Genomic DNA, 25,036 nt, shown 5'->3' with positions numbered 1-25,036 from the left:
GGGAGGTGATGGTGGCTCTGGCAGCTACCCCACTGGCATTTATCTGGCAGCGCAGTCAAAGTGTAGAGCAGCAGATGAAAATATTGGGTGAGCACCTCCCAAGGGGAGTCCTGTTCCTGTCCTCTGGTGTGTGGGTCACCTGCCTTTGGGGCTCGCTTTCTGCAGGAATCGGCTATGCCTCACAGGTCATCGTCATACTGCTGAACTTCTACTACATCATTGTCCTGGCCTGGGCCTTGTTTTATCTCTTCAGTTCGTTCACCATTGACCTCCCCTGGGGCAGCTGTGACCACGAGTGGAACACAGGTGGGTGTGGAGCCCCCTCCCCATCCTCTGCTGGATCCTGGCTGAGGGAAACCTGCTGCTGCCCAGGGCCAAACCTCAAGATAATGGCTCGTCCTTGAGTGGGTGGGACCACTGGTCACAGGGGTGGGAAGTTGTCAGGTCGCTGCCTTGCTGCTGGCACTTACAGGTAAGAGGCTGGGTTGATCTGAGTCTTTGCTAGCGAGCACCAGTGCTGGCACTGCCTAACCACTCTCAGCACCTAGCCAGTGCAGTGCTGTGCACTGGTGGCCTCCCTGGTGGTTTCTGCTCTGGTGGCTTCAACCACCATGGGCACCTTACTCCTTGGCATCTTCCAGTCATCCTGTGCTGTGTGTTAGGTGTAGACCCAGTGCTGACTGGGACTGCTCACAGCAGCTGCTGGAAGGAAAAGTTAAATGCCATCATCGTAATTGTCCTAGATTTCGTTCTAGCTTTACCCTGGAGGGGACTCCTTTGGTGCACCTTTGGAACTATACAAAGTTTGTTTCAGAGACAACGTCAATGCGTGTTGACACTGTGGGTGGAACAGGAGGGGTTTTTAAGATGAGCCAGTACTCCAGCCACAGCTGCTTACACTCCCTCTCTCCCTGTGTCTCTCCCACAGAGAACTGCATGGAGCTCCAGAAGGCAAACTCAACACTCAATGTGACCAGTGAAAATGCCACCTCCCCTGTCATTGAGTTCTGGGAGTAAGTAAAGGACAGGCCTGGAGCCCTTTTCCTCTGGGACATACCTTCCCTGGGCAAGGAACAAACCTTCCAGTGCCACATACGATTAACCCATCCTTGCCAGAAGAATACTTGAGAAAGGAAGCTGGTCAGGTCAGAGTGAAGGCTCTCAGGGGCTGCACCATCAGCCAAGGGTAACATCACTGGGCTTCCGATGCTTGTCTGGAGCTGGCATGCCTCAGAGCCATCTGACTTTGTCCTTCTCTGATGCTGAATTCCTATTGTTATGGACCTTTTGGGCTTCTTGGTCTTACTGACTTCAGTGAATGCTAGCTGACTGTGCAGGCAAGACCTTACCTCGCCAATGCTTTGCATCCTTTGGTCCTTGATGTTTTGTTTATTGTCCTTATCTCCCTTATTCCCCTGTTGCACTCTCCCCATTTGTGCTGCTCCTCTCCCTGCCTCTTCCCTTGTTCTTTGTTGCCAGCTGTGAACTTCCTTATACAGTTGCTTCCTCCTGCTGTGTAGGTGAATTGGCTGCATGTTCCTCCCCCTGAAACTTTGGTTCAGACTTACACGGGGTGCAAATATCAATAAAATTTGTGACATTCCCTCAGGGTAGAGTGGCTGTTACCCTGTGATGTGAATGACAGTTTCTGTATCTGCTGGATTATCTGTTTCTCCTGTTCTGTTCAGAACAGCCTGCCCCATGCTGTGTCCAGCAGCATGGTGGCTGCATCCACTGCAACCGTGCTCAGGATCTGGATGCCAGGACTATGGGTGGGAGTGAGGAGAGATCTGTGGTGATCCACAGAGCACCATCTCTGTGCTGGGTTTCCATCTGTGTGTTTTGCAAGCTGTAGCATGTTCAGCTGCAGAAGAGGAGACCTTAAAGCCCTGTGCTGTACAGCGGGAGTCCACGTTAATGGTGCAGTAGGTGATCTTTTTCCATAGAATCTGTGCTACTCTGTGCTACCAGAATGTTCCCAGGAGGCTCTGGCATGGTGGGTGGTGACTTCTGTATGCTAGTCTTCGTCTTGGAAATAGAATAAGAGGCTGTGCTTTCATCTTGGAGAGACCAATATGGAAGCTATGCTGAGGAGAGAAGTGCATCCAAATTGAAATGAAGTGGTAGAGTCAGCTTACTTCACAGTGAAATTTGCATTCACATTTTCCTTGTTTTCTCCCCTTGTGTGAGTTACCCTGAGGTACAGAGCAGCTTTATTTCTGGTGTGAAGGCACAGGATTGGGATCTCTGATGATCCTCAGCATCTCCGGGGAGAACAGGCCCAGTTAAACACCGAGCTCTGGTTAATAGACTGTGCAAGGAGCCCCTCTGCTGACTTTCCCTTGTACGTTTAGCTGGATGGGCGACTCTGCCCTCCCTGGTGCTGCTGGTGCACACGGAGCACAAGGCACCTCCAGGGCATCCCCACCTCAGCACAGGGATGCTGTTTTTAAACTCAAAAGTTCTAAAGTTTTCTTTGTCTCCTGTGTGCCCCCTGAGCCTGCACTCTCCCTCTGCCTGCTGCTCACGTGTGATGCGCTGGTAGCCTGCCTTAGACTGCTTTTCCTGAGGCTGGCTGCTGGAAAAGTTGATGTTCCCGTCACCCTGACCATCCCTGCATTACTGGGGGATAAGCACATGGGACTGGAAGTTTCCACTGTCCATTGGTTCCGATGCAGCATCTGTTCCTGCCCTCCCTGGGTGGGGAGGTCGGAGGCTACCGTTTCCTCAAGAAGCACTGGCCTGGCAGGGGGCTGGTGGGACGCTGCTGAGGCCGCTCCTGGCTGCAGTACAGTGCCCAGTTAGTTACGGTCCGCTGGCACCCTGTCCCAGCTGGTGACAGAGTCTGTGTCCTCAGGAGCAGGGCAAGAGCAACATGAGAAATGTACCTGGTGGAGCAGAGTGGTTTTTCTGACCCCTCTCTCATCCTCTCAATCTGCTGAGAGGCTGTGGGGCAGGAAGGGAGGCCATGGGTCTTAGACTGTGGTCCTGCAGAAGTGTGACCTTTATCTTGGGATAACTGCTGTCTTTTGCAGCAGGCTAGGCATTGCTGCTGGGCTCCAGGGTAGTGCATGTCCCTCTCTGCCTCTCTCAGGCTTGGGGTTTTGGGACTGCACCATCGTGTTTCACTCTCGGATCCATCTGTGAGGTGGAGGAGGATGAGCGATGAGGAAGATTTGAAATGCACATGGCATGGAAAGCTGCTATATGACTGGAGTGAGATCATAAGAGCTTAGCTGAACAAAACTCCATCCAGGATCATATCTCCATGCTGGCTGAAAGAGGATGCCTTTAGGGGCCACTTCTGACTGTGCAATGGGGATTATTGAGGTCTTGGTTAGGTTTTAGTCGTGGAATGGGAAACTGTGCTGCCCTGGGTCCTGAGGTGAAATGCATAGCTACTCCTAACAATAAAAGAAGCATGCTATGGAGAAGGGGTTGCACAGCATTGTTTCTTGGGTGGTCCTGATGAATGATAAGTGCATATATCATTCATTTTGTAGTGTGCACGAAAAAGGCCTGAGCAGAGCTTGTGTGTGCTGCATGTTCTTGCAGAAAGAGCTCTTATCATACAGTACAAGAAAGATAAAGGGTGGGGGGAGGACAGCAAAAATGTCTTGGCCCAACAGGCCAGGATTGGAGTGAGTGTAGAAGCAAGTGTCCATATGTGATCTCCAGACTGGTAGTACTTTAAAGAGTGTTGCACTCTTGGATTCTCTGAGGCTCAGACCTGGACCAGCTCAGACCTGGGCCTTGTTAGTAAGACAGCTCTTCTCCACAAAACCATCAGATACTGTGGAGGTGTAGTGAGAACCAGCATGGTGTTGGGAATGTTAGTGGCCACCATCAGTGAGGCTTCAATGTTCCTTTGCTTCCCCACCATGCAGGAGGAGAGTGCTAAAGATCTCTGATGGCATCCAGCACCTGGGCAGCCTGCGCTGGGAGCTGGCTCTGTGTCTCCTGCTGGCATGGATCATCTGCTACTTCTGCATCTGGAAAGGGGTCAAGTCCACAGGCAAGGTGAGTCCTTGGTTCAGCCTTTCCCTTTGATCACAGCTGGAGTGCTTGATCGACTCGCCTTTTGTATGTCCAGAAAGATCCTAGGGGTCCCCTGGGAACCACCCTCTGAATGTGCTGGTAAGAGCATCTGGGGCTCAACTTGCAGCAGGAGTGTGAGCCAGGCTCAGTGTTTTGGGTAGGAAAGGATGGGAGTGCTGAGAGGTCTCAGAGCTTTAACTTCCAAGATGTATACCCCCATCTGGTCCCTCCCCCTCCACAGGCCCAGGAGACCCTGCAATCTTATTTATGGGATGGTTGCATGTTCCTTTCTCTCACCACAGTGTGAGCAGTCAGCGTGTTTTTGCCTCTGCTGGCAAGTGCACCTGGAGAATCTTCAAATTCATTAGGTAGTAACGAAGGTGACTCTGATGGCCTCAAAGTTCTCTTTGCCTCATAGCCATGGACACGTTTCTTTTTCTTTGTCCCGGCTCCTCTTGTTGCTCATATTTCCCAGAAATAAAGATCTCCTTATTTTCTCCCACACTAGTTGCTGCAGAGGTATTTTTTGAATGCTTCTGGGAAGGATTGGTGTAACTGTCCAGCTCTGTCCCATGGTCTCTCTATTTCAGGATGCAGCACTGTCATTTAATTGACCCCATTGCTTAGTTTCTGCTACCGCCTTCAGACCCATTCCCAGACAACTTTGTCTGCAGCCAGCAAGAACAGATGGTTATGAGAAAGTTTAGTATGTTATCTAAATGGTGTCTTCTCTGCATACTTTGAACAATACATTGTGTGTGATGAGATGTAAGTTTTAGCTGCATTCATTTCCATTGGGTTGGTGGCATGGATGTTAGCAGTTTTTCCTGCTTCCAGAATGATCTGGTATTATGAAACATGACAGGGAAATCAAGGAGCTTGCATAGATTATATTTGCTGGTTTCCATGGAGTAAAATAGAAGAAAAGAGCAACTGCTTGCTGTGGTGGCCTGGTAAAAGAAAGCACAGGCAGTCTAATAACAGCAAATATGATACTGAGATACAGCAAACATAGTGTGGGAAGTGCTGAGAACAAATTCAGTCTTTTAGATACAAGCTCTAGGTTAAACGCAAGTGCTTTTTAACAAAAAGGACTATCCATGGTAAGATCTTATCTTCTTGAATGCAGAAACTTTTCAGTAATGTAAGGGTGTAAATAAGAGCATCCACAGGTTTATCATCTCACTGCATATTTAATAATCCAACTAAAACTGTGGGAATACAATCCCACTGGGAAAGAGATTTACCCTCATTCTGGGGATTTGGCCTGTGGAGGGACAAACACCATGAGCTGAAATCACCCTGCTTAGTACTGCAGCAGCAATTCGCATCCTCCGATGTGGGGACTGCCAGTCCCCCAGGAACACTTGCAAGTGCAGGAGGTTGTCACAGATGGAACCACTTCGCCAAGGCATGTGGATCAGGTTCAAATAAAACCCTAGATGTTGTTGACCAGCATGTGACAGAATGATCACACTGATCCTGGCAAGGTTCCTAGTGAGGTAGTTACAATGACCAAGAAATAAAAAGATGATTGGTTCTGAGCCAAGGACTGAGTAATACCTCATTGGATCCAGATGTTCCTGTTAGAAGTTTGGCACTCTTAATCCAGCAAAGCATTCTCCAAATTCGGGCCTCTGGTCTCAGTGCAGATGTGAGTAACTGCTGAGTGAAAAGCTGAACACCCGAGTTTGCACAAGCCGTATAGCACACGGGATGTTACCAAAATGTGAATCCAAATCAAAGGCCAGACGACTAACAATTTGTATTCTGAGCTCCTAAAACTGGTGTTGTATTGACATCCAGAACATGCAACCTGGCATCCTGGAAGAACCTATGCTAGGCTTCAGAGTCAATGGGTTGTTTTTATGATTTTTGGTTTTAATCTTGCATTTAAGACCTGAAAAAGATCAGCCTTGCGACCTGTCATTTCTTGATGGAAGAATTTCATTTTATGGTGAATACAGGGATGATTGTTAAACTCACAGGACCTGCAGATTTGATTAATTGCTGCTGAAAATCTCTATATCAGGGATTCCTTGAAAATAAGGTAATAAGTTAATTATGGTATTTACCTATGCTGAAGGATGCTGTGCCTTGGTTCCTTCAATGTTTGGGATGCAGAGTAAGAGAGACAGGGGTGGATTTGCTCACACAGACACCTCAGGCAATCATGAGGCCCAGCAAGGAAGTGATTTTCACTGACCTTTGTGGCATTACCCAAGTCTGCTATGACATATAGAGCAGGGCACATGAAATGCATAGAAAATCTGGAGCTGAAGGCAGAGGTGGTAATTAGCCTGTTGTTTCAAGGGCGGGGGTGTCTCTTTCTTTTCTTGGCCTAGCATGATACCATAGGCTGAACTTTTTTCCAAGGTGGTCAGTAGGTCTTTAAGGTGTGGGAGCAATGCAAAGGGATTGGGGTCACTACGTTATTTGCTGGGGAGGCTGCATGAGCCTTTGATACCAGTTTATTTGTGTGGGAAACAGACTACAACATGCTGGTTGCTGTGGCATGCTACAGCAATTAGCCTGAACAATTCTGAAAGTACCCTGGTAATCCCCAAATTGAGGTCTTATATCCACCAGCCCTGGCATCCCTGAAAGTATTAGCTGATACTGGCCTGCAGCATTCCCCCAAGGGAAGTGGCTCCTTTGCCTGAGGAAGGGATTTCGACCTTACCAGCATGTCTGCCTTGTTTATGGGACTGGAGATGTAAAAAGCAAGAGGTCCTCTTTGGGTCTGTGTCCTTGGTGGCAGGTCTGCGAGACGCTGCTCTGCTCTGCCTGAAGAGCCCATGTTGCATATTTGAGCAGGGCTCAGCCAGAGGCAGCAGCTGCAGTGGGCAATGGGGGCACAAGCCGGTTCCTAGTGCCAGACCTGAGTGGGGGACCCTCGTGTAGTCCCTGGTGGTCCTTCAGTAGCCATCATGTTTCAAGATGTACCTCTTACCTGCACAGCCCTTCACTCTTGCCGCTAAACGCTGTGCAGGAGAGACATTCTGTGCATGACTCCTGTCTCTGTTTGGGGCAGGGATGTGGGGCTGAATACTGGGGACAGCTTTCTCTGATGCAGCTGCACTGCTGGCTTCAGCAGAGCTGCTCTGACTCCAGTATGGTGACAGCCTGACTCAGAGTCTGGATTGCTTTTAGGACTATAAAGGTTTTCTTTGGCTCCAGAAACGCCATGGCACATCACACATTTCCCGGGTGAATCTCTTTCTACTGCAGGTGACAGCAAGCTGTGTGGTGAGGCAGCCTGAGCCATCGCCTGCCACGGCCCATCTCCCCAGCTCAGGGGCTGCTGCCGTGCTGCTGGCCAGCACTCTTCACTCACACTTGTCCTTTTGTCCTCCTCCCAGGTGGTGTATTTCACAGCCACGTTCCCATACCTCATGCTGGTTGTTCTGCTCATCAGGGGAGTCTCCCTGCCTGGGGCGTCCCAGGGAATCCAGTTTTACCTTTATCCAGACCTCAGTCGCCTTGGGGACCCCCAGGTAAGGTGGAGGGGGGAACGAATGGCTGAGCTGTGCTTGCATGGGTGCCTGTGGCTTGTTGCAGTTAGGGTCTGGCGTTCGGAAGAAATCGTGCTGTACGGAAAGCTAGGGAACACCTCTCTGCCTCCTTTTCTCACTCTCTCTCTTCCAGTTTCTTCTGTCTTCTCCTTTTTCACTCTGTGGGCATAAGGAAGGACTGTGCCATTGGTGCATACTCTGACGATCCCTGTGCTCTCTTACCTTCACCTGTGCTGTGACCATATTTTCTAGCCTGAGGTGAGTCTGAATTGCTGGGGGTACGGGTAGTGGGATCTAGCTCTTCGTCACGAGTGGTGCCAGCTGTCCCTCCCTTTTCCTGGGGAGACTCCTCTGCTCTGGGGGCAGCCAGTGCATGGGGTGGCACTCTGCACCATGCCAGCAGCTCATGGATGTGAGTCCTGCTTCTGGCATGCTTGCTCTGCCTTCCTTGGGACGCATGGGTGGCGGGAACTGTGGTATGCTGCAGCAGCAGTCCCCGGGACCCAGCCGCCCTCCTTGTTTCCCAGTCCCTGCTGAGAAATTCCTGCCTGTCTGACGGGAGGGTCAGTGCCCAGCTGCTGCTTTTAATCTCTTTGGGACAAGTTCTTCCACGTTAAATCCTGGCTCCAGCTGAGCTGCTGTACCAACCTTTGTGTGAAGGGGTTTCCAAAGGAGATTAAAGGGTGCCTGCCTGGAAAATAGGCCAGCAAAACCCTTTGTAACCCCATTAACTCTCTCTGTTCTAGCCCCAGTGCTGCCGTGGTGGGGGTAGCAGTGTGTCAGGGGATGCCCTGCCTGTGCCACTGGTGTGGTGTGACTCTGTGCCAGTCAGTTTGACTTACAGCTTCCCATCCGGGAGCTAAACACAAGTGTCCTGTTTCCAGCTCCAGGCAGTCTGGACTTTGTCATGGGAAGGACTCAGAGTTCCTGCTCAGCTTTCTGGGAGCCACTCTGTGGTCAAGCTTGCGTCTGAGCAGGGGTGAGAAGCCTCATTTTACAGTGCTGGCTGCTGTCTTGCTCCCTTGGTTTATCTGCGGGCAGGAGGTCGGCAGGACGGCTGCTACCTTGGTGTGAAGGTGCAGCAAGGCTTGGAATGGGGTGAGGACAGTCTGTGTTTGCAGGGTTTGTGGCTCCGTTTGTGCTGATGAAGTGCAAGGGACTTCTGAAATGAAACAACATCAAACGGTGTCCATTCACTTATGAAAAGTCCTGTTGTTACTGTGGCTGTGTTGCCCAGGGGACTGAATTAAACCACTTCAGGCGTGGCGTGGTTTTGCTGGTACTAGCTGTGTCCTCATTAGGTCCATCCTGGCAAACTTTTCCAATTACAGCCTGAGCTTTAGAAGCACAGCTTCCTTCTGCCTTGAAAATGCTAATGCACTGGTGGAAAGGCAGAGTAACCCTTCAGAGCAATAGGAGGGCTTATTCTTGACTGGGGAAGGAAAACTTGCTCCTCCCTCCCCAAATCCATCATTCCCTGCTCAGTGCTTCACTTCTGTGGGAGAAAAGCAGGAGCCAGTAGCAGTGGCTGCCTAGCTCCAGCTTGCTTTAACCATTCCACTGAACTGAGTGGCAGAGCTTAAGGTTTATCCCATGCTTCCCCATCAGAGAGGGAAGGGAAGGGAAGGGTTAGTGCCAGAAGCCCCACACGTGCTTGGCCGTGCCCCCCTCTCTCTGTGTAGGGCCAGCATGAGTCCTGCCAGCCCATCAAGGCCAAGTTGATTCTAGTTGATTGGTGCTCAGAGGACGGCAGGCTGCAATTGTTTGCCCTCAGTCCCACACTGCTGGGAAAAAAGGAAGAGTCTTTAGTGCCTGGGAAGAGATTTGGGAAATTAAAAAAAAATAAAATTGAAAATGCCGTCTCCGATCTGAGCCTTATGATAAGGCACCTCAAAGGAAGGTTTAAACAAAGGGCAAGCAGTATACAAGGGTACAAAATCAAAACTCCTTGAAAGTATATGAAAAATCAGGTGAAAAGAGGAGATGAATTATTTAGCAGATTCTACCAGGGGAGCAGCAGCAGCTGAGATGTGATTAAGTGTTAGAATATCAGACTGGTGTGTGGAAATCATTGCTTTTCACCTGCCAAGTGACCTTGGACAGAACTAGGAAATCCTGCCTACGAGAGCTTGGGCTGGCTGATTGATGGTGAACTCTTCTGTCCATGAAATCTACAGTGCCCTAAGTCTTCCTGCACCTTCATTTCCTAAATCTGTGAAAAGCTTATAACTAAAATGCTAAATAAAGTCCATTTTATAGGTAGATCAGACTATACAGAGAAACTGCCAAACAAAAGTGTTGAATAATAAAGTCCAGTTCTGCTCAAATACAAGCAGATAACAGCAAAATCACCAAAGGGATCACCTATGTTAGTGTGTGAGCCATTAATAGATTCCATTTCTCCCCATCCCCCCTCCCAATTATATTTTGCGTGTTCCAGAAGGTTCCTACTTATTTCATAGCGTGGGTTGTGTTTTAATCAAAAGGGGATCTCAGCATTGTTCACCGTTTTCACTTTTGATCACTCTGCCCTTTGCAATTATCTTTGTGTCAATTTTACCAATTGTTTATCTCAGTAAATAACACTGGGTATTTATGGATGTGATGAAGGAGAGGGCTGTACAGTGTGACCCACTAAAGGGAAGCTGAAACGAGGGGAATTCAGAGTAGAAATAAGGTTTAAGTGTGGGAAATTTGTCATTAGAAGAACTTTTCTCAGGCACTGGCAGGCTCTCTGTTGTTTGATGCTTTCATACCACAACCAGGCACTGTTTTAATAGGGAGGTTTAAAAAGAGGACTGGTGAGCTTGATGCAGAAAATGAAGGCTATGTTTTTGGATTTGCTGTAAAGAGAAGAAATGTTATTGTCTCCTTTCACTCTGGTATCAAATCTCAAGTGATTTTAGCTAAATTTCACTAGATTTAATGGGTGAGAATAGAGGAGGAGTTAAATTCATCAGTCTCTGAGCATATCCCTCTCAGGAAAAGCAGCAAATGTTTCTCAAAGCTTCCTACTTTTGTTTTCCTCTTGAATTTCCCAGAAAACCCACCACCTTGTTGTACGTGCTTGTACTTTCTCCAGTCTTTACATAGAAGAAAACTTTCTGTGACGAGGTGCTTTCTATTTGCCCCAAAAGGGCCGAAGGCCCCGGTGGGGGCCGTGCCTCTGGTCCTGGGGGCAGGGAAGCAGTGGATGCTGAGGACCGGGAGAGGACCTGCAGCTCTCTGAGGACAGAGCAGAGAGGACACTCTGTAAGCAGTCCCCACCACCGCACCCAACCCTGCACAGCACCCTGCTGGGACACCCCGACTTGCTCTGCACAGCTGAACTCAGAGCATTACCCTGCTGCTCGTTATCTCTTCCTTTCTTGTCTGCACTACTTTTCAAATAATCTTCCTTAGGTTGAAAATATTCCTTATTTTCCTCTCACCTTCTTCCACCTGTTTCCCTGGTAGTTGCTTTTTGGAGCAACGTTTGCTTCTGTGGGGTCCCCACACGCTCCTGCTTCCCGATGGATATGTCAGGAAGGGGGGAGGCAAGAGATGGGAAAGGCTGTGGGCTCTCTGCTGTTCCTGTGGCCAAAAGGGGAGGCTGCCGGGGTCCAGCTCGTGGTTTGCACTGGAGCAGCTCTTGCTGCTGAGGCTGTGCTGAGGGTCAGCTCCTCTGGCCACCACAGAGAGGATGGGAGGTGTGTACATCTTGCAGGGCTGTGACCTGCTGGCTTAACCATGGGCCCCCATAGCCACGCTGGGGAAAGGGTCCGAGCCCCTCGGTCCATTGCAGATTTGTGCCCCTCCTACTGCTGCTTCATGGCCAGCAAGTGCTGTTGCTTCCCAGCAAGAGGGGAGGGCAGTTGTGGGCTGGTTAAATATTATTTGTTCCCCTTAGTTGTTTTTTTCCCAGCAAGCCTTTAACTTGACCCTGTGTGCTCAGCCTGTGCTGTAGGTGGCCCCCCGCTCCCCCTTTCTGAAGGGGAGTGTGTTTGTTGTGCCGGGGTGACCCGCTGTGCCTCTGTGTGGATGTGAGCGGTGGTGGGCTGGCTGCTCCTGCCACGTGCCTTCACACCCTGGCCTGGGGCCCTGTGACCCCCGGCCCTGGCAGAGGCTCTGTGACCTCAGGGACCTCTGCCCACCCTGCCTGGGGGGCAAAGGGCAGGTATGGGAAGGGAGAGCTTGGGGTCCTGCAGCAAGCTGGAGGGGCTCATGGCTGGCGTCCTCTCCTCTGCCTCGCTGGATAAATGCATCCACGCGGGGTGAACCACAGCTGTATTTACCTTGCAGGGCTTCCTCCTCCTCCCACACCTCTTGCCAGCCCTGCTGGTGTGGGACCTGGGTGGCTGGCCGACTGTGGCCGTGCAGCCCTGCTGAGTCTGACCTCAGTGCTGACATAGCAAGAAGGAATAAAGCCATCTCTCAGTCCATCTGCAAAGCAGCAGGCAGGGAGGAGCGTCAAGCCCAGCTTCCCAGGCAGCAAGGAGCATCCCTCAGAGCATCTCTCAACCCTCTGCACCACCCTGGGATAAGCAGCTGTGCTCTTCAGGAGGAACCAGAGACCTGTTTGTTTTCTTGCAGTGTTCAAAGAAACCCCAGCAGCAGGAAGGCTCTTCTGGGTGTAAATGGTCCTTGTGGGTCAGCAGGTGCCTTGAGGTGTGGGAGTTACATGAGGTCAGTGCTCTCTGGCAGGGCATTGCAGGGGCCTTGAGTGCTGGCACAGGGAATTTAACTGGGGATCAAAGTCACTGTCCACCACTCCCAAGGAGCCCGTTGGTTTATTATTCCAAGCAGGCAGAGCTCGGGGCTGGGAATTTGATGATTGGCCAGGCCTAGGGTGGGCAGAAGGACCAGGAACACTTTACAGAAATGGCAATAATTTGTTCCCTGCCTCCTCTTTCCTGGGTAAATGAGGATGAGGGAAAGCACTGGCCTGGGCTGTGAAGCGTATTGGTAGGCTTGTGCAGCAGTGCCCGAGGACTGCACAGCCTGGTGCTGCTGTAGTGCTGTGGGACATGGACTGGGCTAGTTCTGAATGAAGGGGGAGAGACAATAGTCTGAAAGTGGTAACCTGGGCATTCTGAGGTGAAATCTTAGGAATCAGGATCTCCTCTTCTAAGGCTGGGCTGAAGTGATGTTTGCATGGTGCAGCGGGTGTGCTGGTGGGCAGTGCCAGTGCCATGAGCTAGTTCATGAGCAACGATGCCAGGAGCATAAGAAATGCTGGTTGAACTGCCGCTCAAGACTTGGGTGGTCTTTGCTCTCTGCTCTGCATTCCACTGAGCGTGACCCTCCACGCAGCGTGTGCCCACTCTGCACTGTCTCATTGCTGCTTGCTGATGGGGACAGCCTAGCACTTCTTAGCATGGCACCCATATGTGATGCATGACATACTTGGGGAATCAGTTTTGCTTGAAAATGGTCTTTACTATTATTTTTAAGTGCTCTGAGTGATCTTTCTAAGGAAGGATCTGTTTCAGTATGGGGGCTATTAAATTCCAGTACATGTAATAAAGTGAATACTCCTGAGAAATTAAGGGGTGAAGGAATATGTCCTTTTATAGGCCATAACCATCTTGGATAACTGCTGCTCAGGTGTGAAGGCTTTGGCTAAAAAGAGAGAGTAGGAGGTTATTACAAACTGGTGTAAACAACATGTTCAAGGAGATTGAATTAGGAATTAAATAAACCGGATGGCTTAAAAAACTGCAGGCAACAATCAAATCAAAATACCCATGCTGCCAATGTGCCAGCAAATTCTGAACACAATAAACTTTACCAGTCTCTTTGGGAGAAGCAGCCAGAGAGCAGCAGCACACTTTTATGTGCAAGGGAGGGAGAGCCCTGCCTGACCCTAGCAAGCCCCTTTAGTCAGAGTGGAAATATTAAATTAATGAGAGGCTGTTGATCAGCAGCACAGGAGGGAAAGGGGAGTCTTGGAAGGGCTGAAAAAAACATTTCTGAGTCACTGCAGGGAAAGAATTGAGCCCGGGCAGCAGGTTAGGGAAAGCAGATTTGAGTTTTTGTTTCCTGAAGCAAGTGTCTGTGAGTCCATGGGGCTGGGTGGGCAGTGGTGCTTTGTGTGAGGGGTTTGAGGAGGAGGCTGGACCACAGATGAGCTGAGGCCTCTTCTGACCCCAGTGATCCTGAAGTCCTGGGAGCTGCTGCCACGGCTCAGCTCTATCACTAGTGGGTCAGGAACACTCACAGGGTGAGTTTTGTTGCAGTTCATTGAAACCCTCCCCCCCCCCCCCACAACCTTTGTGTCCGGACTACCCCCCCCCCCCCCCCCCCAACAATTTGGGTACTGCCAGGGGACTGGGAAGGATGCAAAGGTGGCTCAGTCTGGCCCAAGAGCTGCAGTAACCTTTTAAAATGGGAAATAAAGTGCATGCAGCCTGAGCTGGTGCTCACAGTCATGCTGACTAGGAAGGATCGTAAGCTCTGCAAACCAAGCAGTTTCACAATTCAGCCACAGGCTGCCTTGCTTCAGACGGGAGCATATGCTGAGGCAGGTCCTGTATTCCCTGAAGACGTCCCTTTGGGGCTGAGCTCCCACTCATGGGTATTGTGCTGGGCAGAGCAGGGAGCCCACAGACCTCATTCTGGTCTCTGCTGCACAGTCAAGGGTATCACTGAGCTTTAGAAATGAGCCACTTCATAAGCCACAGAGCTAATGAAGCTTGGTGACTTGATATTTGGCTTCTACCATGGCTGGTAAAGCACTAGTTCTTTTCCTGCCCCTGGGATATTTCTTGTGTCTCTTGCTTGTGTGATTTATCTGATATTTAACACTGGTTGACTGTTCCTCCCTGTAGCTTTCTGCTCAGTGAGGATGTTCTGTTCCTGTCTTTTTCCTGTTCCCTGGCTGTTGTGAGTTTCGTAGGGTAGGTAGTTGATATCCATGAGCTTCCTTCCAACTGTTAAATCTGGTTGAAACTTGTCAACTGGGTCCAATGCTATGGCAGGTGTGGGGTAGGCACTTTGATGGCAAAAAAAAATTATCTTATCCTGATAATTTGAACTGTGAGGGTTCCAAAACCCATGAGATGGTGTGATTTGAGCTTGCATCTGATGAAAAAAAACCAGCTCTATCAATGAACAGCAAAATAAAAAGCATATCTAACAAAACATTTCATCCCCATCTGTGCAAAGATGCTTAAATTATGGATGCAAAGGTGTCAGCTCACCTCGATGCCTTGCTTTGCCTAAAAAGTAGCTGAAAAGTGAGGGCTGTGTCCTTAATGCCCACAAGCACAGTGATGCTTTAGGAATCAATTACAAAATGTGCTTTGCTTTTTTTCCTAATCTTTTTGAAATACAAAAATGAACTAATACTCTGTTCTCTAAACCCACCTCCCCCATGCAGCTCCTCCAAAAAGAGTAAAATACAATGAGGTCAATTACTTTTTCAATGTTCCAATGCCTCTAACTAGCTGTCCCAAACCCAACTCATCACCTGTCCCTTCCCATGCTACATATCAAAGCTTTCCAGAAGGGGTGCTCAGGCATATGGTGTAGAAGTGGCCTGGTAGAGTTAGATAATGGTTGGACTCGATGGTCTTAAAGGTTCTTTCCAACCATAGTAATTCTGTGATTTTTTTTTTCATCCTTTGTGATCAGGGTTTCTGTGGACTGAAGAGAAGATGGTGGGGGCCATACATTAGCCAAGTTGCTTGCAGTACAGTCAGGGAGAGCAGTTTCACCAAACCTAGCCTTAGCAGAGCTTTGCTTTCTTTGTGCTGCTGGTTCTTGTAGAATCATAGAATCCTTTAGGTTGGAAGAGACCTTCAAGATCATCAAGTCCAACCATGAAGCCAACACTACTAAGTCCTCTGCTAAAACAGAATCAGAATCAGAATCAGAATCTGTCAGGGTTTGAAGGGACCACAAGGATCACCCAGTTCCAACCCCTGTGCCATGAGCAGGGACACCTCCCACTAGATCAGGCTGCCCAGAGCCTCCTCCAGCCTGGCCTTAAAGACCCCCAGGGATGGGGCCTCAACCACCTCCCTGGGCAACCCATTCCAGGGTCTCACCACTCTCATGGCGAAGAACTTCTCCCTCACGTCCAGCCTGAATCTACCAGGAAGAGGATTTGTCCTGTGCAGCTCTCCCTCAAGCTAAAACCAGAAATTCCTCTAGAAAATCACAGCTAATGGAATCATAATATCCCCTCATAAGACCCATCAGCCTAGGAATCAGAGTAGGTAAATACAAGACAAAGCCATCTACCACACAATTGCTCTTTGGCCAGTACAGAAGAGGGAAGGCAGGATCATGCACTGGTGAGGGTGGCCTGAGTAGGTCAGAGCCATTAAAACTGCTGTGGTGCTTTCCACTGACTTCTGTTGTTCTCAGAGAGGATCCTGGGGCAAGGCTGGTGTTTGTCCAAGGGCTCACCAGCACTTACTGCTCTGGGGAAGGAGAGTATAGCCAAATGGAGACTTCTCTCATTGAAGTTGTCCCAGTAATTCTTTTGTTCTGCTTTTCTTTCCTGAATAGCTTCTCTTTTGTCTCTAGAATGTGGCTGCCCTTCAGCATTGGTTGAATGTTTGCCTTATCTCTATTTTATAAACCCCTTAGGAAGAAAGATCTTAGAAAAAACAGAGGGTTTAAATAATAATCTTTGTCATTGCTTCATTCCTCACTGTTGGTTCCTTCTTTTGCTTTCTCTGCAGAAGGCAGTGGCAGTGCTTCATTGGTGACTGCACACAGCTAGGCTTTCAGATCAAATTTGGCATTGACAAATGCCAGCCTTGGAGCACTGGGACATGTTGCTGACAGAGAGAGTGAAGCTGAGTTCAAAAGCGCCTCGTGGGACTAACAGATTTCTTGTATTTTCTTTTAGGAGCTGTCTTTTGCAAACAACTCTGTTTATTTCTAGTATCCTTCTCCTCCCCAGTTAATTTTCTATTTAAGTTTTGATGCCTTTAAAATTAGGCCACCACCAGAAGCTGTATGTACCCGTGCCATCCAGTGGAAGACTGAGCTTGCTCAAATCAAGTTCCCCTGCTCTGCTAGCATTGGGCTTCTTCAGCTCTCAGTGTTCCTCCCATCTCTTGCTGCTGGGAGGCTCTGGAGAGCCACAGGGTTCTGCAGAGTTGTCTAAGAAAGGAAGAGATGATGACGATGAAGAGCTGTGGATTTGCAAGGTTCCTGGTGCATCCCTTCCCTCTGGCACACTTAGCACCCCAGGGGTGCCTCAGTGAGCACTGTAATTCCTGGCACTGCATAACCTGGCCCTAGAAAAGGCTTGTCTAGCTGCTGGGTATAGCCAGCCTCCAGATCACTGGCCTTTTTCCTGGTTACAGGAGCCCCTGGGCCTCTGCCACTTCCCATCCACACAACGTCTGTGCTCTGTGCTGGCCTTGTCTTCTCACCTGTGTTTGCATCTCCCTTTGCAGGTCTGGATGGATGCAGGCACTCAAATCTTCTTTTCGTATGCAATTTGTCTGGGATGCCTGACAGCTCTGGGAAGCTATAACAAATACCATAACAACTGCTACAGGTAACTGGAGCATGGCTCTGCTGCCTAGAGCTTTCCCCTCCCTGAAGATCCGTGTACATAGGCTGGTGAACTGCTGGAAGCTACAGGCCTTTTGAAATGTCATATTTTCTGTTCCTGCACCAGGTATAAGGAAACTCTTTTCAGGTGTTTTCTCCCCAGATCCAACTCTCTGTGCTTTCTACCGTGGGGAATTTTCTGTCCATGCCATGGATGACAAATTCCCTCTTTAACACCAGCTGAGACCCAGAAAAAGTCAGATCCTTTCCACTAGCTTTGTGACCCCAGCCCACACCACAGTCTCCCCTGTTATATGGGTGCCTGAGTAGCCATAGGGGAGGCAGAGCTGTGTGATCTAATAGCTCTAGACTGGAGTCCTTTCACTTTGTGATTTATCCTTCTACGGTTCAGTTGGACCTAGTGTCTTGTGCAGTTGTCAGTGCTCTGGGTTCCTATGGGCTATGGTCTATATATATGCCTGCAGACAGGACTTCTGCTTCTTGGGTACTATCCCTGTGCTGGACTGCCCTTGAATAGAGATGGGCCAGATTGCCAGATAGAATCAGGCTATCAAGTTGAAGTGGTCAGGTGGAAATAGACTCATTTTACTGTAGATGTATCCAGCATCTGGAGCTGCATCCTCAGGGGTAAAAGGCTCGTGTGAGTGGAGGAGGCCACCTCTAGGTAAAACTGCCTATCTCCCTTTGCACCCTTTCTCTGCTAACAGTGTTGTTCTTGGCACTGCATTATTCTCCCACATTTTATTTCAAAATTGTGGTTGTTACCATGGAAGGCCCAGGCAGAATGCTGGCTACACAGCCATTGCTTGGCATATTTCTCTCTCTTCACCTTAGAAGTTCAATCCTGCTGTAGGGGTGCCTTCCCAACAGCAGCTGGGCTGGGACTCCTCTCTCTTTTAATGTTCCTTTTCCCAGATGCAGGTTTGAGACAAAAAGCACTGGCAAAAGAAGAGATAATGGATTTGGCTTTGGCTTCCTGAACCTCCTTGGGCACTAGCCCTCTACATCTCCAGCCTGAATGTGTAACATGGAGATGACGATGGAGGCTGCTTAGCAGCAAGGTTGTAAATAGCTTCTGTAGCTGCAGATGGTAGACCCTGTAGAAAGGAGAGAGCTGTCTGTTTGCACACAAATCCGTTATGATGTTTGGCTTTGCTAGGGAAATTGTTCTTAGTTTTGGTGTCAAACATCCAAGAAGCCTGTTCCTAGGCATGAATCCAGTTTTAATGAGTCAGTTCTGTGCTCTGCAGCGTTGGTTTGAGTAGGAGGACAGGACCAGGCTTTAACAGGGCAGAGGGACACCAGTGTGGTGCCCCACTCAGTTGTCCTGGGCCAGGTGTAACCTTTGGAGACCTGGAAGAGAAAAGGATGTGGGCAAAAGGGACCTTTGTTTGTAAGGCAGCAGTCCAAAGTGGCACCAAATGGTGTAGGCCATTTTTCGTGTTCTGGGACAGTGAGTGACATCGTCAGGGCTCTCTGGTTCCCTTTTGGGTGAAAATCTGGAGAGACATCTTTGTTCAGGCCATTCCCTGCATGTCACCCTCCACCATGACACCGCTTTACACCTGCCAGGTGACAGGAGAGCACCTTCCAGCCCGTGGCTTTCCAAGATGGGTTTGACTTATGCATGCATCCAGGGGAAAGAGGGAGAAACACCAGGAAAGAAGAACTATTTGAAATAAATGGCAACTGGTATAAAATGACTGAGAATATAATTTGAGTGGAGAGCAAGGCAGTTATAGGAACTGGAGAAACAGGGTTCTGATGTGGGCTTTCCACTGGGTTAGCTGAGCCTGGTGGAGTGTGGCTCCTTACCAGAGAGGAGCTTTGCGGGGATTTGCCCTCTTTCAGTCTCTCCTGCCTTAGAAACCAAGGGCAAAGGCAGAGCAATGGTTTTAGATGCTGTGTGGTCCTTGACAATGCAAAGATCTGTGCTTTAGAAGGATTAATCTGAATTTGTATGGCATAGAGGCTCTGTGTGAGCTGTACTTTCTCTCTAGAAGTGGTTGCAGACTGTGAATACATCTAGTTAACAGGCAGAGAGGAGCATGAAGCCCCCCAAATGCTAGCTATGTAAAGACTGATACCAGAAAATCACACCGAATTTGGAAAGTAGCATTTAATAAAGCCAGAGTGGGCCATGAAATGCCAGAAGGGGTGCATTCAATTTGATTAAGAATATCTTGGAAAGATGCTGCAAATGTTATTGTTGTCCCCGGGGTTGCAGTCACAACTAGGGAGACTGGAGCGTGAAAAGGAATTGGATAGATAAGAGATGTTTAGTTTAAAGAGTAGATAGATGAGGATGAGATGAAACAGAGTCAAAAGGGAATAGATCAGAGAAAATAAACTGGATGGCTTTGTTCATCTTTTTCTCTTAATGCAAGGGCCAGGAGGTGTCAAGTAGTGCTGAGAACCAAGGAGATTGTAACTGGTCTGAGAAAGCTATTAAAGAAAAAACATGTCCCCTTTTTAGACAAAAATAATCTCTGGTACTCTCTGGTACAGGAAGAACCAGAGGAGAGAAAGGAAAACAGAAAAAAAATCCAACATTTAAATGTGTAGCAAGGCTATCTCATGAGTGAGGAGCTTAGGTGAGGAATACATCTTTATGCTGCCCTTGGAGAAGGCTTTCCCTTTCCTACTGTGTTGCCCACCCTGGGGCATCCTCCTGCAGCTCCTGGTGCTGGGTTGAGCTGTGGGGGTTCTGAGAAAGAGGCTCTGTTGTGGGTGGAAAAGCAGGTGCTGCCCTGGGGGGCTGCTGTGGGGTGTGGGTCATACCTGGAGCCCCACCTGGCTGATGCTGTGCCCTCTCCTCCCAGGGACTGCGTGGCCCTCTGCTTCCTCAACAGTGGCACTAGCTTCGTGGCTGGCTTTGCCATCTTCTCCATCCTGGGCTTCATGGCGAGGGAGCAGGGCGTGCCCATCGCCGAGGTGGCTGAGTCAGGTGAGTGGGGCCGTGGTGGGGTAAGGCTGTGGGGTGCTGCTGCTTGCTCTTCCGCAACCAAAGGAGCAGACCCACAGGAGACCCACCCTGGGGCAAAGGAGATTGCAGCTGCAGGTTCCCACCCCTGTGGGCAGTTCTGCTTTATGCCTCCAAAACCCAGGAAGAAATAAACACATGCTCATGAAATATTTAGATGCAATGGCTGTATCTTGAGGTTGACATAAGCTCCCTATAAGGGCCAGGCTGAGGCAGCTGCTGCCTCTGGGTCAGGGGGTGAGGTGCCTGCATGGTACGTGGCCAGGCTTGTGCTGTGCTCCCCTCGGCTCGGAGGATTTCCCTGGCTCCCAGCCCTGGCAACGGTGATGGAGCCAGAGCTTGCTGTGTCCCCTTTCTTTCCCTTCCCACGGGTCTCCTCCACCCTGCAAGGAGCCTGTGCTTCATGCACAGAGCTGGTAGAGCTGGAGGTAGATGCTCTGTGGCTTTGGGCTCTACCTCGGCCGGGTGGCTGCCGCCGGTGGGTCTGCACCAGCTGCACTGTGCTGCTGCTGCTGCCACGATGCTGCCTGCTCTGAAAACCCTTCTCCCCGCAGGGCCTGGCCTGGCATTCATCGCCTACCCTCGGGCTGTGGTCATGCTGCCCTTCTCCCCTCTCTGGGCGTGCTTCTTCTTCCTGATGGTTGTTTTGCTGGGACTGGACAGCCAGGTAAAGGTGCAGGTGCAAAGTGATTTCCTGCCAGGTGAAAGCCAATGTCCATTTGGGACAGGCTTGAACTTGGCTGAGGTGGAGGCAGCAGGGTTGGGGAGCCAGTCAGGATGGGCTAATGGAGGTGGGATCTCTGCTCTTTGCAGTTTGTTTGTGTGGAGAGCCTCGTCACAGCTCTTGTGGACATGTACCCCACCATCTTCCGCAAGAAGAACCGCCGGGAGACCCTCATCTTGCTGGTCTCCATCCTCTCCTATCTGGTCGGGTTGGTGATGCTCACAGAGGTATTCTGGGCTCAGACCACCTGTGTGGTGCTTGCTGGGTCTGAGTCCCTGCTGGCAGACAGGGGCCTGAGGGTGGTGTGGTTGGTGCTGGGGCCGGGAGCTTGCTGGTGGGCCCCATCCTGCTGCACAGTGTCTGGGGGAGGCTGCCTTTCCCTCCCCGTGGCATTCACATTTTCCCTTCCTGCCCTTAACCCTTGTGCCAGTCACAGTCCTGACACTTCTCCTGCGAAGACTGATGATTGGAGCTCTAGGAGCCTGTACTTGGTTATGTATTTCTTTTTACACAAACCAAACCTTTACAGCTGTAGCCTGTTGCATGGTGAGGGGAGCACCTTTGTCCTTGTTCCTCCTCGATGGAGCTACATGAACACTTGGTGTAAGGAAACTTGGTGGGCCTAAGCATGCCCCGTGTCTGCTACATTGATTTCCTGTGTATTGTCCTTGTGATTGATTGCCTGAAAGTCAAATTGTTCTGGTTTAAAACCTCTATATCCTCCTAGCAGTATGCGTGAGAGGATTAATGCTGCCGTGATGCTCTTTGCATCTTCTGTTTTCATTTAGGCATCATTTTGAAAGAGCTGCTCTTGATGTTGCACCTGCAGCTTTGTGCCTGACTGTGCCTGCAGGTCCATTTTGCAGGCAGCCGTGCAGACCTGGGCAATGAAGCTGCCAGGTTCTGGGCCCCCAGCAGCAGCTGCCTGCAAAACTGCAGGCGCAGCTACTTCTCTCTGAAAATCAGGAGGCTCAAGTAAATCTGACCTGTTGTGTTTCTTAAGGGGGTTTCCACCCTCACTTCCAGCTACAAGAATTGTTTTGGTTTTGTCTTCTCCTAAAATATCCCCATGATCTTTGGCAGCCACTTGCCCCCCCCTGCCCTGGCATGAAGGGTTGCAGAGTTTCCTGAGAGCAGGGTGGCTGCATGTCTCCATCAGGCCTTGTGCACAAGGAACGTGGCCTTTGCTGTTGTCTAAAACCATGGCCCAGAGAGAAGCAGGTGCCCCCAGCTCTGGGGAAGATGTTGATTTTTTTCCTGCTGTGGCTGGAGCTCTTTGCCTGTGCCTGATTCCTCTTCCCTCTCTCCCTCTCCATCCCACCTCGCTGCCCGCTTGGCCCTTCCCAGGGTGGGATGTATGTCTTCCAGCTCTTTGATTACTATGCTGCCAGTGGCATGTGCCTGCTCTTTGTGGCCATCTTCGAGACCCTCTGCATCGCCTGGGTCTACGGTGAGTATGAACCAATGGTCCCCAGCTCTGGTCTGTCAGGCTTTTGCTTGGTCCATCCTCAAAATGCTGATCTGTAGCTCATCTTGGCAATTGCTTCGCAGTGCAAGGCAGATCTCCAAACCCTTGCTTTGGTGCCCCTGGACTCAGCTTGTGGGGGCTTCCTCACAGCAACACCCTGGGGGATCCACTTGGAAGATATCCCCAGCGTGTTCTTATGTGGCCCTGCTTTTGAAGCCCTCCTTCCTTGGAAACTTGGAGTTGGCTGGGAAATCTTTTTCCGACCTGTGTACAGAGGAGTCTGAGACCCTCAAACATTTTTGAGAGCCCTCTCTCAGCTTTGACATTCACAAGGGTGGGGTTCAGGACCCAGCCTGGGCTCAGGTCCTAGTCTGGGAGATGCTGAGGGGCTGGCCCTGCTAACCCGCTGGGCTATTCTAGGACGAGAGGATGTTAGACTAGGACAAAGACTGAAGCTGGCCATACTTCTGACAAGGTCCCTGACAGCACTGTCGGCTGTGCTGAGGTTCCTGCCTTGTCTTCTGGAGAGCACTCATACAGTGGAGAAGCAGGATCCCGGGCACGCATACCCTGCTGCCCTCCTTCCCTGGTAGCAGCGAGGTGTCCTTCCCCTCTTCCACAGGTGCCGAGCGTTTCTACAGCAACATTGAGGATATGATCGGGTACCGGCCATGGTCCATCATCAAATACTGCTGGCTTGTCATCACCCCGGCTGTCTGCATGGTGAGGGCCCACAGGAACAGGAGCTGTGGGGAGGAAGATGGGCAGAGCTGGTGCCACCCTCTGGGACACAGACAGAAGGGATATGCCCCTGTACAGGGGGTTATGTGGCCTCCACTGGGAGCTTGTTCTGTGGGTTTGTGGCCTTAGGGCTGAACAACAGGGAGAGGGGCCTGGCTCAGCAGTGACAGAGGTGTTTGCTGGTGGGGCAAGCTCCTGCTGCCATGCCCAGTGCTGCACAGGGGGCTGTTCCAGCAAAACTTGCTTGATCCATGTCTCCTCTGTTGCTATCCTGGGGGTCTTTCTGTTACCATGAGACTCACCAGAATGGTGAGTCTCTTGGTTAACAGTATTGATTTTTCTTGCTCTTTTTCTCTTGGTTTCTTCCACCTTGCCAGGCAACCTTCCTGTTTTCTTTGATCAAATACACTCCGCTGACCTACAACAAGAAGTACGTGTACCCATGGTGGGGGGACACCCTGGGCTGGCTGCTGGCCCTCTCCTCCATGGTGTGCATCCCTCTCTGGATTGTCTACAAACTCTCCACCATCAAAGGCTCCCTCAGAGAGGTGAGACTGGTGCTCTGAGATCAGGACCTGGGCTGTGCTTCTGTACTGAAGTCCAGGCTTGCAGGGGGATCATTTCCATGTGTTGCAGGTTAGTTAGCAGAGACCCTAGAATAAATCGATTGAATGAGTCCATTGCTATAGCAGACTTAGGTTTTTTTAAGTTCTGCCTGGCTGGAGGGCTACTCCAAGTTGGCTATTGCCTCTTTGTGCCCTTTGTTTATTGCTTCTATCTCTTTGCAAGCACCATTAGGAAAAATTTTTTTTGTTAGAGAGTATAATCTCCAGTGCCTCAAGTCGGTTTGAAGGCTGCCCTTGACTGAAGCTTGAGGACTTGCTCCGAGAAAGCTTCAGATCCTGTGAGCATTGTGAGCAGCTGAGTTTCCCAGTCTACTCTGAGGCCATAAGGATGGCGTGGAGTTTGGAGTTTTCCTCACAGACTCAGTGCCCTGGGCTTGCCCAGTTCCCAGAACTGCTGTGACCCATTGCTGGCTGCCCTGGATGAACACTGGGACAACAGGGACCTGACAAAACAGACCTTGCTCCAGACAAGCTTCCAGTCCTTGTCATGGATGTGCTCAGTGCTTGTCTTGGGACAAATGGTTGAAAGATGAGTTTATCCCCTCAGTTTCTGAAGTGCTGACTGTCCTTATCTGGGACATTGTTGGCATTTAGGGACCACAGCTGGAGCTGTGCTTGGCTGGCTGAATGATATCTATGACTGGAAGGGGAGAACCTGGGTCACCTTTTGTCCCTGAGGCTGTGTTCAGTGCTTGCCTTTGCCTTCCAGAGGCTCCGCCAACTCACCTGCCCACTTGAGGACTTGCCTTCCAGGCCAGGCATGGGACAGCCCCTTCCCTCCAACACAGCTGGCCTCCTGATGCTGGCAGAGCTTGAATCTCATTGCTAGGACCAGTGTGGCTCTCCCTCCCCCCAGGGTGGTTTCTATACAGCCTTTAGCACCTGTTGGATAACACAAGGATTCTTCACTTGCCAAGGAGAGAGGGATTTCTGGGCCGAGCTCCCTACTCTGGAAGATTTGAAGGGCTGAGGAAGAGTCTGCTGTGGAGACGGTCTGCGTGGAGTTAGCAATGCACCTTAATCCTCTCTCTGGAGAGGGCTCTGAAGGGACAGATCAAGCACTGGTATTCCTGAGCATCCCCAGCCTTCTGGTGGGCAGAAAGGAAGAACTGATCCTGGAGTGGGGAGTGTCAGAGAGTCTCAGAAGTGTGGCTCCAGTGTGGACTTTGGGAGCTTCTCCATTCATACCATTAAATCCTTGTTTTTGCTCTCTAGGTCTGCTCTGTCTCAGTTTTGTCTCAGCAGCACCCCTTGCTCGCAGTACATTAGGTGGGCTGTGTGTTAGCAGAGCTGTGCTGGGCATTCGGGTCTGGGTCTCTGCTGTGCTGGCACATTGGCATGGGAAGGTGGCCAGAGGAAAGAAAGCTTGGTGAGGGTAGGAGGAGAAACAGGGAAGACAGGTTCAGAGGCCTCCATAAGTGG

General features: G+C 50.2%; 1 protein-coding gene across 2 annotated transcripts in view; it reads left to right on the top strand.

The window, feature by feature from the left end:
- Window positions 1–24,828, top strand: part of LOC103772507 (sodium- and chloride-dependent GABA transporter 2) — a 30,620-nt gene extending 5,792 nt beyond the window's left edge. Inside the window, exons 3-14 of one of the 2 annotated variants that reach the window (XM_008939843.1) lie at window positions 166–306; window positions 929–1,013; window positions 3,888–4,020; window positions 7,401–7,535; window positions 16,952–17,055; window positions 19,895–20,019; window positions 20,610–20,722; window positions 20,869–21,006; window positions 22,127–22,229; window positions 22,870–22,970; window positions 23,366–23,536; window positions 24,324–24,828. In XM_008939843.1, the coding sequence (XP_008938091.1) occupies window positions 166–306; window positions 929–1,013; window positions 3,888–4,020; window positions 7,401–7,535; window positions 16,952–17,055; window positions 19,895–20,019; window positions 20,610–20,722; window positions 20,869–21,006; window positions 22,127–22,229; window positions 22,870–22,970; window positions 23,366–23,536; window positions 24,324–24,443 (1,469 nt within the window). In that variant the 3' untranslated portion in view covers window positions 24,444–24,828. The remainder of the gene's footprint in view (window positions 1–165; window positions 307–928; window positions 1,014–3,887; window positions 4,021–7,400; window positions 7,536–16,951; window positions 17,056–19,894; window positions 20,020–20,609; window positions 20,723–20,868; window positions 21,007–22,126; window positions 22,230–22,869; window positions 22,971–23,365; window positions 23,537–24,323) is intronic. The other variant, XM_008939844.1, reaches the window with a different exon arrangement.
- The last annotated feature ends 208 nt before the right edge of the window (window positions 24,829–25,036 follow it).

Source organism: Merops nubicus, unplaced genomic scaffold (genome assembly GCF_000691845.1).
Source record: "Merops nubicus isolate BGI_N331 unplaced genomic scaffold, ASM69184v1 scaffold47364, whole genome shotgun sequence".
Lineage (NCBI taxonomy): Eukaryota > Metazoa > Chordata > Aves > Coraciiformes > Meropidae > Merops > Merops nubicus.
The sequence above is the reverse complement of the archived record's forward strand: the minus strand, read 5'-3'. Positions and strand labels throughout refer to the sequence as shown.